Consider the following 14415-nt stretch of genomic DNA (forward strand, 5'->3'; position numbering starts at 1 on the left):
TCTTTATCTCTAAGCTTTACTGTCTTAGTAAATATTTACTGGTTCAATGTCCTAATATTGACTATTATATTCTTACTGGTATAATATTGCCCTTTTTTTCAGAATTTGGATAAACTGATGAAATCAGCTTCTTAAAAATTCTTTTTGATCTAATCATTCTTGAATGGTCAAAAAGGATTTCATGCTCTATAAGTTATTTACCTATACATGCATTTTAAATTATTTCTTTTGTATGTAATCTCTATTTTGGTGCAAAATCAAATTTGATAAAAGTTTGAGTTTACCAAATATAAATACATACAACTAGGCAGCAGTACTATAATCTATGTGGATTTTTTTGGTTTTGTTTTCTTTTTAATTCTGGGCAAGAGATTTGAAATTTTTTCCCCTTTTGGTAAAAGCTTCCTAAATCATGTTTTTTAAATCATGTTGTGTTTGTGTGTGTGCATGTGTGTGTAGGCAGGATTTCTGTGTTGCCCAGACTGGTTTTGAACTCCTAGCCTTGAATGATCCTCCTGCCTTAGCCTCCCAAAATGCTAGGATTACAGGTGTGAGCCACCAGGCTGGGCCATCATGTGCTTTTTTAAGAGAGTATCCACTATTATTGGAGAAAAGAACAGCTTGTGCTCAGTGAGGACTGTATGAAATATATTTATTATAGTCATAATTATAGGGGAAAAAAATGAAGTGATATTGGACCTGGAGACTCTAGTTAAATAGTTTAAAAATTATTGACAGCTAGTTCTTAGTGTGCTTTCTCCTAGTGATATTTTAATTTCTTTTGGATAGTTTTAATTTTATCTGACTGTTCTGATCTCTTGCTTTAGATTTTTGTCAAAAATAGACTTACAGAAATATTAGCAACTGCCTGATTTCTTCTTTAAACAGAAATAATTTTTGAACTCACATGATTCACAGGCTTCTTTAAATTTCTTATTTACTAATTTGTTTCTGAGATTTTCAAACAGTGTAATGGATGTCATATTTTTATAGATGAGAATGTCATTATTGTTTCAATAGGGAGGCTGAGTTTTTTGCTGAATTATGTATCTAAAGCAAGCCTACCAAGGCAAAAGGCCTTATTAGCAAGCGTTTGCAAGAATTAGAAATAATAGGGAGGATGGAAATTATTTGGGATGCAGAGGTGTCAACTTTTTGTTTTTAGATTGTGAAAGTTGTAGGAAGTTCTTTTACATTAAGACGAGGTACTAAAAGCAATGCATTTTTTTAACCTTTACCCTGGTTTAGTATTTACAGTATTTATTGACTTTTTGCAAGAATTTTGAAAAGTCTCAAAGGCAAAGAAGAAAGGAAATTTTATGAGTGTGTCTGTAGGATGGAGGTTTCCAGTTAAAGCCAGCTGAAAAGTCTTGAAAGCAAAAGGGTTGGTTACAACTGAGCTTCATAATTCCCCAGAAAAGAAAGATTAGGGGGAGTGCTCTAAATTGCTTGGTCTCTGGTGAATATATAAATCACAGAAAACAGTTTTACTGAGTCACATGACAGAGTTTAATAGTAAAAGTAACTTTATAAATTATGATCTATTTGGGTGCATGTAAAAGCTAGGGTTTCTAGCTTAAAAAGTAAGGAAATGTTATTGTAGCACATAGCAAGAAGTCCAGAGGTAAGGTGGATTTCATGGTTGGTTGACTCAGTGATCATTTCTTTCTTTCTCTCTGCTGTGTCATCATTATAGAATTGACTGCATTCTTGCACTTCTACAAATTGGCTTTAATATTTGTATACGTTACGTGCAGATATTCCAGAGGAATAAAAGTAGATTTTTCTTTTCTGTATGTCTCTTTAGAAGTAAGGAAAAATTGCCTAGAAGTCTCCCAGAAGATTCCTCATGTTTCGTTAGCCGAAATTGGGTTCCATACTGTTCTTAAACTAATCTTTATTGAGGGCCATGGGAATAGGGCTTCATAATTATTTAGGTATGTATGTGGGGATGTATGTAGAGAGTTCAGTCTCCATACCATTACAGTAACTAGTGTAACAACTTAAGTAGATTATGAGTTTATTGATACAGCAGAATCAGGAGTAAGGAAAACATGGTAGAACTTTAGTCCCAACCCCACCATTTAAGAGCTGTGTGATTTTGGTTAAGTTTCTTACTTTTTTAAAATACACATTTCCGGATTTATAAATGGAGATGATAATGTGTAGTTCATAGGATTGTTTTTAGAATTAAATGAGATGAGACAGCATAAATCCTAACATTTGGTAAGTGTTCCATAAGTATAGTTTTTTTTTTTGGTTTTTTTTTTTTTTTTGAGACGGAGTCTTGCTCTGTCGCCCAGGCTGGAGTGCAGTGGCGCGATCTCGGCTCACTGCAAGCTCTGCCTCCCGGGTTCACGCCATTCTCCTGCCTCAGCCTCTCCGAGTAGCTGGGACTACAGGCGCCCGCCACCACGCCCGGCTAATTTTTTGTATTTTTAATAGAGACGGGGTTTCACCGTGGTCTCGATCTCCTGACCTCGTGATCCGCCCGCCTCGGCCTCCCAAAGTGCTGGGATTACAAGCGTGAGCCACCGCGCCCAGCCACCATAAGTATAGTTTTATTACTGCTGTTAGTACTTTTATCTTTATGTAGTTTTGTACTCAAAACTGTATAATAATGGAATTCACATGTTAAAGTTAGTGTTCCCTTTTCCTGAAAATGTATCAAGGACCTAGACCAAAATTGTTGGAGCTCTATTTTCTTCTGTAGTTCTCTTGGATACGGGGGGCAAAAAGTACTGGCACAAAGCACTGTTGGGGGAAAGAGATTGGGATGCAGTGAATCCTTGTCATTATAGGATGTAAAGATTAAGAATTTCGTAGTTGAAATAAAGACAAGTGGTGGCAGATCACAAAAAGAAATTAAAATATAATTCTCCTAATCTTTAGTTATCCTTTCCTCTTCCTGATTATATTTATAATAATGATAGAAATGATTTTTTAAAGATATATAGGATCTTTTCTCAATGAAGTAGAACATTTATTCAGATTATTTATTTTTATTTTCTCCTGCTTCTATTTTGCAGTGTTGAATTGTCTTATGACTTTTTTCCCCTCCCAGTTGACTCCCTTTTCCTTCTTTCAAGGTCTCTAACCCTCTGGTAATGTCACATACTTGTCCATTGAATGCAGCAATCACTTTGTATCTAATAGGTGCAGTAATGATGAGAAACATAGTACGTTTAATATGAGCTTCCCCTAAAGCAATTTGTTTGCATGGTTGTGTCAATTAATATTTTACTATTTATATTTGGGGTAGCATGAAGTGAAATTGAAGTGATGCATATTTTATGAAAATGTGCTTTTGTATTAGTGACATATTAGTAATTTCTCTTAATGTAGTCTTTTAAATTTTAATTTTTTTCTATAATAAATAATGTAAGTAGTTAAGGTGTAATTCTTTCTCATTCTTCAATATTTGCAGATGGCTTATTCAATCAGTATATCAGTCAACAGGAATATAAGCCACGATGGAGTCAAATCATTCCCAAAAGTACCAAAGGTAAGCCATACCTTCTAGATTGTAGTTCTTTTTCTTTAATGTCTCAGTCTTCAGTTTTCCCAAGGTAGTTCAAGTGTCATAGTACTATGTTAATAAAAAAGAAGATGTTGGCCAGGTGCAGTGGCTCATGTCTAATCCCAGTACTTTTGGAGGCTGAGGCAAGAGGATTGCTTGAGCCTAGAGGTTCAAAATCAGCCTGGGCAACATGGTGAGACCCTGTCTCTACAACAAATTAGCTATACAGCCGAGTGTGGTGGCTCACACCTATAATCCCAACACTGTGGGAGGCCAAGGTGGGCAGATCACCTGAGGTTAGTAGTTGAAGACCAGCCTGCCCAGCATGGCAAAACCCTGTCTCTACTAAAAATACAAAAATTAGCTGGGTGTGATGGTGTGCGCCCGTAATCTCAGCTACTCGGGAGGCTGGGGTAGGAGAATCACTTGAACCTGTGAGACAGAGGTTGCAGTGAGCTGAGATCACGCTATTGCACTCCAGCCTGGGAGACAGATGGAGACCCCATCTCAAAAAAAAAAAAAAAAAAAAAAAAAAATTAGCCAGACATGTTGGCAGTCATCTGTGGTCCCAGCTGCTTAGGGTACTGAGGTAGAAGGGTGGCTTGAGCCTGGGAGGTCAAGGCTGCAGTCACCCGTGTTCATACCACTGCACTTCAACCAGGGCAACAGAGTGAGACTCTGTCTCAAAAAACAAAACAACAACCACAACAAAATAAATAAAAAGTAGATGTTTAAAACAAGACATAGGTTCCTTAACTAGGTGGCAAAATTCATTTGTTATACTAAAATTTTCTTTTTAAACCTTTCTGTTTTACTGCCATAACAGAAGGTTGGGCAGCTTTTACACAGAATATCATTATAAACTGCTTTGATAGAGGCATCGTGTAAAATTATAGGCTGTGTTGTGATGCCATACACGTGTTCTTGAAAACCTTAAGTTCTGCAATATTATTTGCTAAACCTAGCAAGGCATATAAGAAAAATAGAAAGGCAGAAGACCGTTCTAAATCTGTGGAACTTTATAACCAGTTACTAATAAAAACTAGTGTAATAATTGTAATAAAAATAAATATCAGTACATTTAAATTTTTAAAGATATTTATATTGAACATCGTAGTGTGTTTAGAGACTTAAGCCCTGGGCTTATGCCTCTGTCTTTGAAATGTAGATCCTAGAGGGCATTTGCTTCTAATAAAGACTGTTTTCATCAAAACTTGAAATCGGATCCAGAGTGTAGTCTTCTTCATGAATACCTTATTTTCATATAAGGGGGAAGTTTTTGTCACTTCTTCATCTGTACTCACTGCTTTGCCAGATAGTTAACATAGTGGAAAGTGTAGCAATTTCTTAATGCAACTGTTTGCATTAAAGGAAGGCAGTTCTATGGATACCGAGCTTTTTTCATTGTAGTCTTCATATATTGCTAAGGACTTCTCTTTAGTTGTGAGAAAGCTTTCTCCTGATCGTGTTGCACATTAATATGCAAGGGAAAATTGCTTAAGAACCTCCATAATTGATGTTACATGAACATCATTCTCTTATTTTATCAGTCATGTATGAGGTAATTTTCTTCAAAGAGACACATATTATAGCAAACAGACAGTAATTGTGTATTTGCAAACTAGTGGATTCAACATGTAAAATACAAACATACTGAAAATGAATTCATTTTAGTGCTTTCTTTTTTCCCTCAGACCTCTCAGGGGTGAATATGCTTTCTTAAATCTATTCTTAAAGATGGCGATACAATACTGACTGATGGGGGAAGGAAAGAAGAAAAGGGCAAAGCTTCAATGATAATAAATTGCACAATCTAAAGGCTTAACTATTAGGAGAAAGGATTTGGAGGGAACTTCTGGATCATTAGCCGCTGAATACAGTAGTAATGAAAAGCATCAGTTTTGTATCTTATTTTCTGTATGTAAGAACTGACATTTCAGTCATTTTCATAGCACCCTTGTGAAATTAGTATAAAATTGGATATTCTCAATTTTACCTTAGGAGAAAGCCAATACAGGGAAACTTATTAGCCAAAGTAATATATTTCAACTTATAGAGTTATGAAGAAAGCCTTAGGCTTTCTAGTTCATATCAAATAAGACATTAGAATCTTATAACCTTTTGAACTACTGAAATGAATTTATAACTTTTTTTTTTTCTTTTTGAGATGGGAGTCTCACTCTCATTGCCCAGCTGGAGTGCAGTGGCGCAAACTCGGTTCATTGCAACCTCCGCCTCCTGAGTTCAAGTGATTCTCTTGCCTCAGCCTCCTGAGTAGCTGGGATTACAGGCACCCGCCACCATGCCTGATTTTTTTGTATTTTTAGTAGAGACAGGGTTTCACCATATTGGCCAGGCTGGTCGTGAATTCCTGACCTTAGGTGATCCACCCACCTTGGCCTCCCATAGTGCTGGGATTACAGGTTTGAGCCACTGCGCCCGGCCATAACTTATTTATATAAGATTTAGAGTAAACTAAGATTAGATACAAGTTGAATAATAGTGTTCTCTTTTGGAAGATTAAAAAAAGTTTTACTGATTGTATTTAAACCTGCCTATTAAGCTCTGTGATGGAAATAAGAATCAAAGTGAAGTAAATCTTAGATTTCCTCAGTCAGTACTTAACATAAAATAGTTGGTAAATTAGGTGGGAACTGATTGCTGAAATATTGGCAAAAAATTAATACATTATACATTATACAAAGTTATATAAAATAATTATACAAAGTACAAAATTGTACAAAAATTATACAAAATAATTGTACACATTATACAAAATTAATATCATTAATATAAAACTTGATAACATCTTTGTTTTCAATAAATAGTTTGATAACTCAACTTTAAAACTGCTCATCATACTAATGAACTATGCCTAGAATATATACAGGACATCTAATTTTGTAACTGTTTTTGAACTTCACTTTGGCACTCAAGTAGCTTAGAGATTTTTGTTTTATGTTTTTGTATAATATTCTGTGTCTTTGCTGGTTTGTGGCATTGATCATAAATAAATCAAAAATAACTTCCAAGTTCATTAATGTCCTGAAAGCATTTGGAAAAAAGAACAAGATTATTATAAACACAGATTTGAGTTATACTGTTACTTTTATGAGTCCTTTTACTTATTCTTAATATTTTGAAAAAATAAGGGTGGGTTATTTTTACTACTGATTACAGACTTATGAATAAATTTACTCTGGTTATGCTGTTCTTTGTTACTCCTTTAAAAGAAACTATTATTTCTTCTAAAGGTGATGGGGAAGATAACCGTCCAGGAATGAGAGGAGGCCATCAGATGGTTATTGATGTTCAAACAGGTGAGTAGCAGTTGCAGTGGAAAGCAAAATCTTCATTGGCTACAGGCATCATCTAAACCAGGCAGTGGCAGGTAAGGAAGGGGTGGGGGGTGGGAGGCTCTTACACAAATGAAATTAGATTGCCTAAAAAAAGTTTAACATGCGGCCTTTTATGTGTGTCTGTGCATGTGTGTGTATGTGTCTGATTTATATGTGTTGTATTTTCATGGAAAACTGGTGTATTTCTGGATTTTTGTTACACTTATATTGTAGTAGAGTAATATGAGAATTACTGGAATAAAGAGAACTAAGATATATTTTTAGAGGAAGCAGATATCAAATTAGGCAGCTAAGTGTTGGTAAGTCCATTAATTGCTAAAAACTGTTCACAAGCCTGTAAATAATTTAGTTGTTTTAGTTGTTGTTTTTTGTTTGTTTTTGTTTTTTTTTTCCTGCCTTTTAAATTTTGTTCTGAAGCTTGGTAGCAAACGTTTTTCTTAAGTTTCTAAAACCTAGGAAAACTTAATTACCATAATATTTAGAGATTAATGTCAACGTTATAATAGGCCTCAGATTAGCAGCTTAAAAAGCAAATAATACCAATAATCTACCATAGCTATATTTTATTATTGGATTTTAGAAAACTTTACTGCATAGAATACCACTCTTTCTAAGAGTAATGAATGCTCAATTCTACTGTGTGTTAAGCCAACTCATAGTGCTTCGGGAGTAAAATAATTGCTCTGGAGAATCATATTCTAAAATAATTAAGAATAAAAATGGTTACAATGTAGATACTAAGTCTTCTTGACATGAATTTATTTTCATAATTTTTATAAGAAGAGAAATTATAATTTTTAATTTAAAATTAAAAGCTAAATTTCTATGATAACCTCTGAACTGGTTTGAGACTGTTATTATGGTCTCTTTGGAAAAGGTTCATTTTTAAGGTATAGGAATTCACTTTCTTAATCTTGGTCCCTCTTTCCAAATGCCTTTCTGCCCTACAGAAATAGGCTTGAATTAGCTATAGAGTCTTAGGCATCTTTTTTTTTCTGCCTGAGAGTATAATAAATATTCATATGCTTATTTACTAAAGAGCTAGATTTATATACAAATTGGTTTTTTATCCAGAACAATTAAATTTATGAATATAGACGAGAATTTATTTTTAGATTGTCTACAGCAGCTTCCCCTTTTTTTGAACATAGAGTAGAATTTGTAATGCTTTTCTTTTTTCTCCATCAGTACTATAAGGAAAATATTATTAAACACCCCTCCCCTTTTTTTAAAATAGAAATGAGGTTTTGCCATGTTGCCTAGGCTGGTCTTGAACTCCTGGGCTCAAGCAATCCGCCTGCTGCGACCTCCCAAAGTGCTTGTATTACAGGTGTGAGCTACCACGCCCGGCCCACCCTTTCAAACAAATTTGGTTATAGTATGCTATAATAATGTACTAAATCTATGTTTATTTGAAAGGAGCCTTTACCTTTTAAAGCAAAGTGCACTTTCCTTAAATATAAAAGTAATATGGTGTACTTTAACATTTAAAGCTTACCTTATCTGGGGGCGGGGGGCAGAAGGAATTTTCATAGTGCTTACTGCATTAATTATTATGAGAGATGAACCATATGTGATAGGTAAAGTACATGTGTAAGAAAGACAAAAAAATTTCCTCTTTTTATAATCCATGAAATTTGAAAACAAAATTATTCAAAGAATAGGCAAATGTCATGACAGAACTTAGTGTGAGCAAGTCATTGAGAATTAAAATCTAGCTTTTCAGGTTAGAGAGCCTTGAAATACTTAGAATAAAGTGATAAAGGCCTAGATATTTTTCTTTCTTGCTTTTTTTTTTTGAGACGGAGTCTCGCTCTGTCGCCCAGGCTGGAGTGCAGTGGCGCGAAGGCCTAGATATTTTTCTATAATATTTTTGTTTTCTGCATTAGGGGTAGGATTTCAGCAAACTCTTGATGGTCAGTGTCCTTACCCCTACTGCCTTTAAAAAAATACTTCAGCTTGGCACCGTGAGTGTCTCGTGACTGTAGTTGCAACACTTTGGGAAGCCAAAGCGGGAGGATCGTTTGATCCCACAAGTTCAAGACCAGCCTAGGCAGCATAGTGAGACCCCATCTCTATAAGAAATAAAAAAATTAGCTGGGTGTGGTGGTGTATGCCTGTAGTCTCAGCTCCTCGAGAGGCTGAGTCAGCAGGATTGCTTGAGCCCAGGATTGGAGGCTACAGTGAGCCATCGTCACACCACTGCACACCTGCCTGGGCAACAAAGCGAGACCCTGTCAAAAAAAAAAAAAAACTCAAAGAGGAAAAATGTTATTTGAGTAACTACTAGATTTACTTTAGAAATTATAAGAAAGCATAGCAAGAATGACTATTGTAGTCATGGAATTTTACTCCAGATGGGACCTTTAAAAGAGTAATCTCTTTGATAGCTTCTAAGGATTTATTATAGGTTAGCGAAGGTGTACAAAGAAAAAGCAGCCTATATCCACACTTCAATATTGACACCAGTTTATAGAAAGCTACAGAAGTACTTTGGAAATACACTTTTAAGCAAATATTTCTACCAAAGAAAATCTAGGGAATTATCCTGTTAGTAGATTTTTTAGTTAGAGCCGTTTTGCACCCATTTGGAGTGCTTTCTTTTTTTCTTCTAATCGTTATGAATTCTGGGTCAAACTTTATTTAGGCTCATGGTTGATGACAAAACTAGATTTTTCAGCCTTTAAAAGAAATCATGGGTGGTCGTTTAATATACAGTTGTCTGTTGCTCAAGTTCTCATGCTTTCAGTATGTTACCATCGCCACATATAGTGTGGAAACAGTACTAACTATACGTGGACATTGAGGTCAAAAGGATTTCATCAGATTCAGGTGATCCTTGTTATCAGTAATAGAGATGGCGTATAAAACATTTGGAGGTGGAATTCCTCTTCTATTTTTTTGTTTTTGTTTTTTACGTTTAAAAAATATGTTTCCAAGAAGAGCTATCTGAAACCTTTTGTCGACATTTTGATATCTTGATATAGAAATAGGGATAGAAGTGATGATTCGTTTTAAATTTATCATTCACTATAGAGGGGAAGACTAGAAGGACACATACCAAAATATTGACCTTAGTTACGTCTGGTGGTACAATTACCAGTGATTTAAAATTTTTTTATTTAAAATCTATTTTTAAAATTTCTACTTAATTATAAGTTGGAGAAAATTTTACTCAATAGCATTCTTTTTAGGAAGAGAACTGTATTTATTTGCGAAGATGCTTTGGAGTACAAAGTAAAATACGGAGACCTGATTGTAGAAGGAACTATTTTTGTAACACTAAGAGAAATTGTCTCGTTAGGACCAGAGAAAGGGAACAAGAAATAGAAAGAGATGGCCGGGCATGGTGGCTCACGCCTGTAATCCCAGCATTTTGGGAGACCAAGGCGGGTGGATCACCTGAGGTCAGGAGTTCTAGACCAGCCTGGCCAACATGGTAAAACTGCGTCTCTACTAAAAATACAAAAATTAGCCGGGCATGGTGGCAGGAGCCTGTAATCCCAGCTACTCGGGGAGCCGAGGCAGGAGAATCGCTTGAACCCGGGAGGCGGAGGTTGCAGTGAGCCGAGATCGCGCCATCGCACTCCAGCCTGGGGGACAAGAGCAAGACTTCGTCTCAAAAAAAAAAAAAAAAAAAAAAAAAAAAAAGAGATAAATCAGGGGTGTTCAATCTTTTGGCTTCCCTGGGCCACATTGGAAGAATTGTCTTGGACCACACATAAAATACACTAACAATAGCTTATGAGCTTAAAAAAAATCACAAAAGTCTCATAATGTTTTAAGAAAGTTTACAAATTTGTGTTGGGCCACATTGAAAGCCATTCTGGGCCTCATGCAGCCCATGGGCCGCAGGTTGGACAAGCTTGAAATAAGTGGTAGTAGAGCCAGCAGGATGACAGAATGCCACATTTCATGACATGACTCTCTTTACTCACCAAATTCTTAGAAGTTTTCTCTAGTAAAATTGATTTGGGAGTTGATTTTTATTTATTTATTTTTTGGTAGATACTGGTGAGACAATTAGGTTTGGGATTCAAACTGAGGAAGGGCAGTAGTGAGGCAACTTCTGTGGATTCCAGTGTCTGGAAGCAGAGAGAAATATGAGGAAAGATGCCCTGGAACTCAATAGGAAAAGCTCTGAACTTTCACAAGACTGAAATTACGGTTCAGGTTAAATTAAACAGGTCTCTGGTTGTGAGTGTGGGTAATCCAGGAATCTGATCAAGAGAAAACAAAAGAAATCAGAAAACACTATTCAGAAGTCTAACAAGTTTCACGCCTTGGCATTCCCAATCTTTTATTTCAGCTAGCCATTGCTGTCAATTTTTTGTTCTGTTCTCTATCCTTTGGCCATTTCATGTTTGTTTACATGAAGCTTCATGAATATATTTTAAGGGGGCCCATGATAGTCTTTAAATGGTGTGCAAAATTTTTGTCTTTGTGTAGTTTTCTGGGAAGATTCATTACATATATATATATATATATTTTTTTTTTTTTTTTTTTTTTTTTTTTTTTTTTTAGATGTATTTTTTTTTTTTGAGACAGAGTCTCACTCTGTTGCCCAGGCTGGAGTGCAGTGGCATGATCTCACCTCACTGCAACCTCTGCCTCCGGGGTTCAAGTGATTCTCCTGCCTCAGCCTCCCAAGTAGCTGGGATTACAGGCGCCCGCCCAGCTAATTTTTGTATTTTTAGTAGGACACTGTTGTGCCATGTTGGCCAGGCTGGTCTTGAACTTCTGACCTCAGGTGATCATCCTGCCTTGGCCTCCCAAAGTGCTGGGATTACATACATGAGCCATCGTGCCTGGCCTCATTACAGATATTCTTAAAGGACTTAATCCCTATCTTAATTTTTGACATTTTATGGTAAGTACTGCTGAACCAGGTATTCAAATAAAGTGTCTTCGTGCAGATGATATTCATTATTGAACTGATATTATTACAAAGTAAAATGTTGCTACCTTTCTACTACTCTTGGTTTTTTTCCAGAATTTTTGTTGCTAGATCAGAGGTATGTGAGAAAGAGAGTGGGAAGAGGTGAAGTCAGAGAAAGAGAGTGGGAAGAGGTGAAATCAGAGAAATAGCTTGGGGGACAAACTGTGTTGAGATTTTTAGGGCTTTGTTTAGGACTTTAACCTATATGCAGAGTGAAGTGGGAAGCCATTGTTGGGTTTAAGAAATGCCATGAACTGACCTTGCATTTTAACAAAACAAATTGAGTGAAGGGCAGCGAGTCCTTTAAGGAGCCTGTTGCTCACCTGAGAAGTGATTATAGCACTGGCTTATACTAGAATGGTAGTAGTAATGTTGAAAATTGGTCACATTTTGGATGTATTTTAAAAGGTATCATATAGAGCTGACAGGATTTTTTGATGAACTGGATGAGGAGTGTGAGAAAAAGAAGCTAAGGATGACTTAAAGTTTTGACGTGAGCAATTAGAAAAATGGTGTAACCATTCTCTAAGATGGGTACAACAAGAGGATCCAATATGGTGAGTTGTTCGGCAACTTGATTTTAGACAAGTTAAGTCTGAGATGCCAATTAGACATCTACATAGGTATGTCAAGTAAGCAGTTGGATATATTAGTTTGAGGTTCAGGAGATAGATCTAACCAAAGTAATAATTCCCTCTACATTTACGTAACACTATTCAAACCATTATTACTACAATAATTTCCACATTGTTTTAGAGTTGTTCACATAGGTATTGTATATACCGTTGCTGTCTCTCCAGCTTCCCAGCCCCCACGGACAAGGGGGGAAGGACAAGGATCTTGCCTTATTTATTTTTTTGACTATAGAGCCTAGAATGGAGTAGACGTGCACTAAATATTTGTTGGATTGGATCAAAGTTTTAAAATTCCTTTTCCTTCGAGTAGAAAGAAAAATATTTACCTGGAAACTATTCAGATACTGCTGTAAACCTTGATAAGTAGATCAGATTATTATGTCATTTATTATACTAATATTTTCTGTGGTGGATCTATTTTATTGGTTATATTCGCACATATTTAAATTTTCGGATTCTTCTTGTTACACCATTTAGACTATGCTTCCCAAAGCTGTCATTATCATTACTTCAGGATCTAGGTAGAAAAACTAAATATAGGGGGTGGAGCCAAGATGGCCGAATAGGAACAGCTCCGGTCTCCAGCTCCCAGCCCGAGCGACACAGAAGATGGGTGATTTCTGCATTTCTGCTTGAGGTACCGGTTTCATCTCACTAGGGAGTGCCAAACAGTGGGTGCAGGACAGTCGGTGAAGCGCACTGTGCGCGAGCCGAAGCAGGGGGAGGCATTGCCTCACTCGGGAAGCGCAAGGGGTCAGGGAGTTCCCTTTCCTAGTCAAAGAAAGGAGTAACAGACGGCACCTGGAATATCGGGTCAGTCCCATCCTAATACTGCGCTTTTCCAACGGGCCTGGAAAACGGCACACTAGGAGATTGTGTCCCGCACCTGGCTCGGAGGGTCCTATGCCCATGGAGTCTCGCTGATTGCCAGCACAGCAGTCGGAGATCAAGCTGCAAGGCGGCAGTGAGGCTGGGGGAGGGGCGCACGCCATTGCCCAGGCTTGCTTAGGTAAACAAAGCAGCCAGGAAGCTCGAACTGGGTGGAGCCCACCACAGCTCAAGGAGGCCTGCCTGCCTCTGTAGGCTCCACCTCTGGGGGCAGGGTACAGACAAACAAAAACTCAGCAGGAACCTCCACAGACTTAAATGTCCCTGTCTGACTGACAGCTTTGAAGAGAGTAGTGGTTCTCCCAGCACGCAGCTGGAGATCTGAGAACCCACAGACTGCCTCCTAAAGTGGGTCCCTCACCCCTGAGCAGCCTAACTGGGAGGCACCCCCCCAGTAAGGACAGACTGACACCTCATTCAACCGGGTACTCCTCTGAGACAAAACTTTCAGAGGAACTATCAGACAGCTGAATTTGTGGTCTCACGAAAATCCACTGTTCTGCAGCCACCGCTGCTGACACCCAGCCAAACAGGGTCTAGAGTGGACCTCTAGTAAACTCCAACAGACCTGCAGTTGAGGGTCCTGTCTGATAGAAGGAAAACTAACAAACAGAAAGGATATCCACACCAAAAACCCATCTGTGCATCACCATCATCAAAGACAAAAAGTAGATAAAACCACAAAGATGGGGAAAAAACAGAGCAGAAAAACTGGAAACTCTAAAAAGCAGAGCACCTCTCCTCCTCCAAAGGAACGCAGTTCCTCACCAGCAATGGAACAAAGCTGGATGGAGGATGACTTTGACGAGTTGAGAGAAGAAGGCTTCAGACGATCAAACTACTCTGAGCTACGGGAGGAAATTCAAAACAATAGCAAAGAAGTTAAAAACTTTGAAAAAAAATTAGAAGACTGGATAACTAGAATAACCAATGGAGAGAAGGGCTTAAAGGAGCTGATGGAGCTGAAAGCCAAGTTTCGAGAACTACGCGAAGATTGCAGAAGCCTCAGTAGCAGATGGGATCAACTGGAAGAAAGGGTATCGCTGATGGAAGATGAAATGAATGAAATGAAGA

General features: G+C 37.3%; 1 protein-coding gene across 7 annotated transcripts in view; it reads left to right on the plus strand.

Moving 5' to 3' along the window:
* The window catches only part of MKLN1 (muskelin 1), a 417262-nt gene that overhangs the window by 316271 nt on the left and 86576 nt on the right, over positions 1–14415 (plus strand). For all 7 annotated transcript variants that reach the window (XM_032761758.2, XM_032761762.2, XM_032761757.2 and 4 more), the window contains 2 exons: positions 3428–3505; positions 6775–6840. In XM_032761758.2, coding sequence (XP_032617649.1) covers positions 3428–3505; positions 6775–6840 — 144 coding nt within the window. The remainder of the gene's footprint in view (positions 1–3427; positions 3506–6774; positions 6841–14415) is intronic.

Source organism: Hylobates moloch, unplaced genomic scaffold, assembly GCF_009828535.3.
Source record: "Hylobates moloch isolate HMO894 unplaced genomic scaffold, HMol_V3 SCAFFOLD_1, whole genome shotgun sequence".
Lineage (NCBI taxonomy): Eukaryota > Metazoa > Chordata > Mammalia > Primates > Hylobatidae > Hylobates > Hylobates moloch.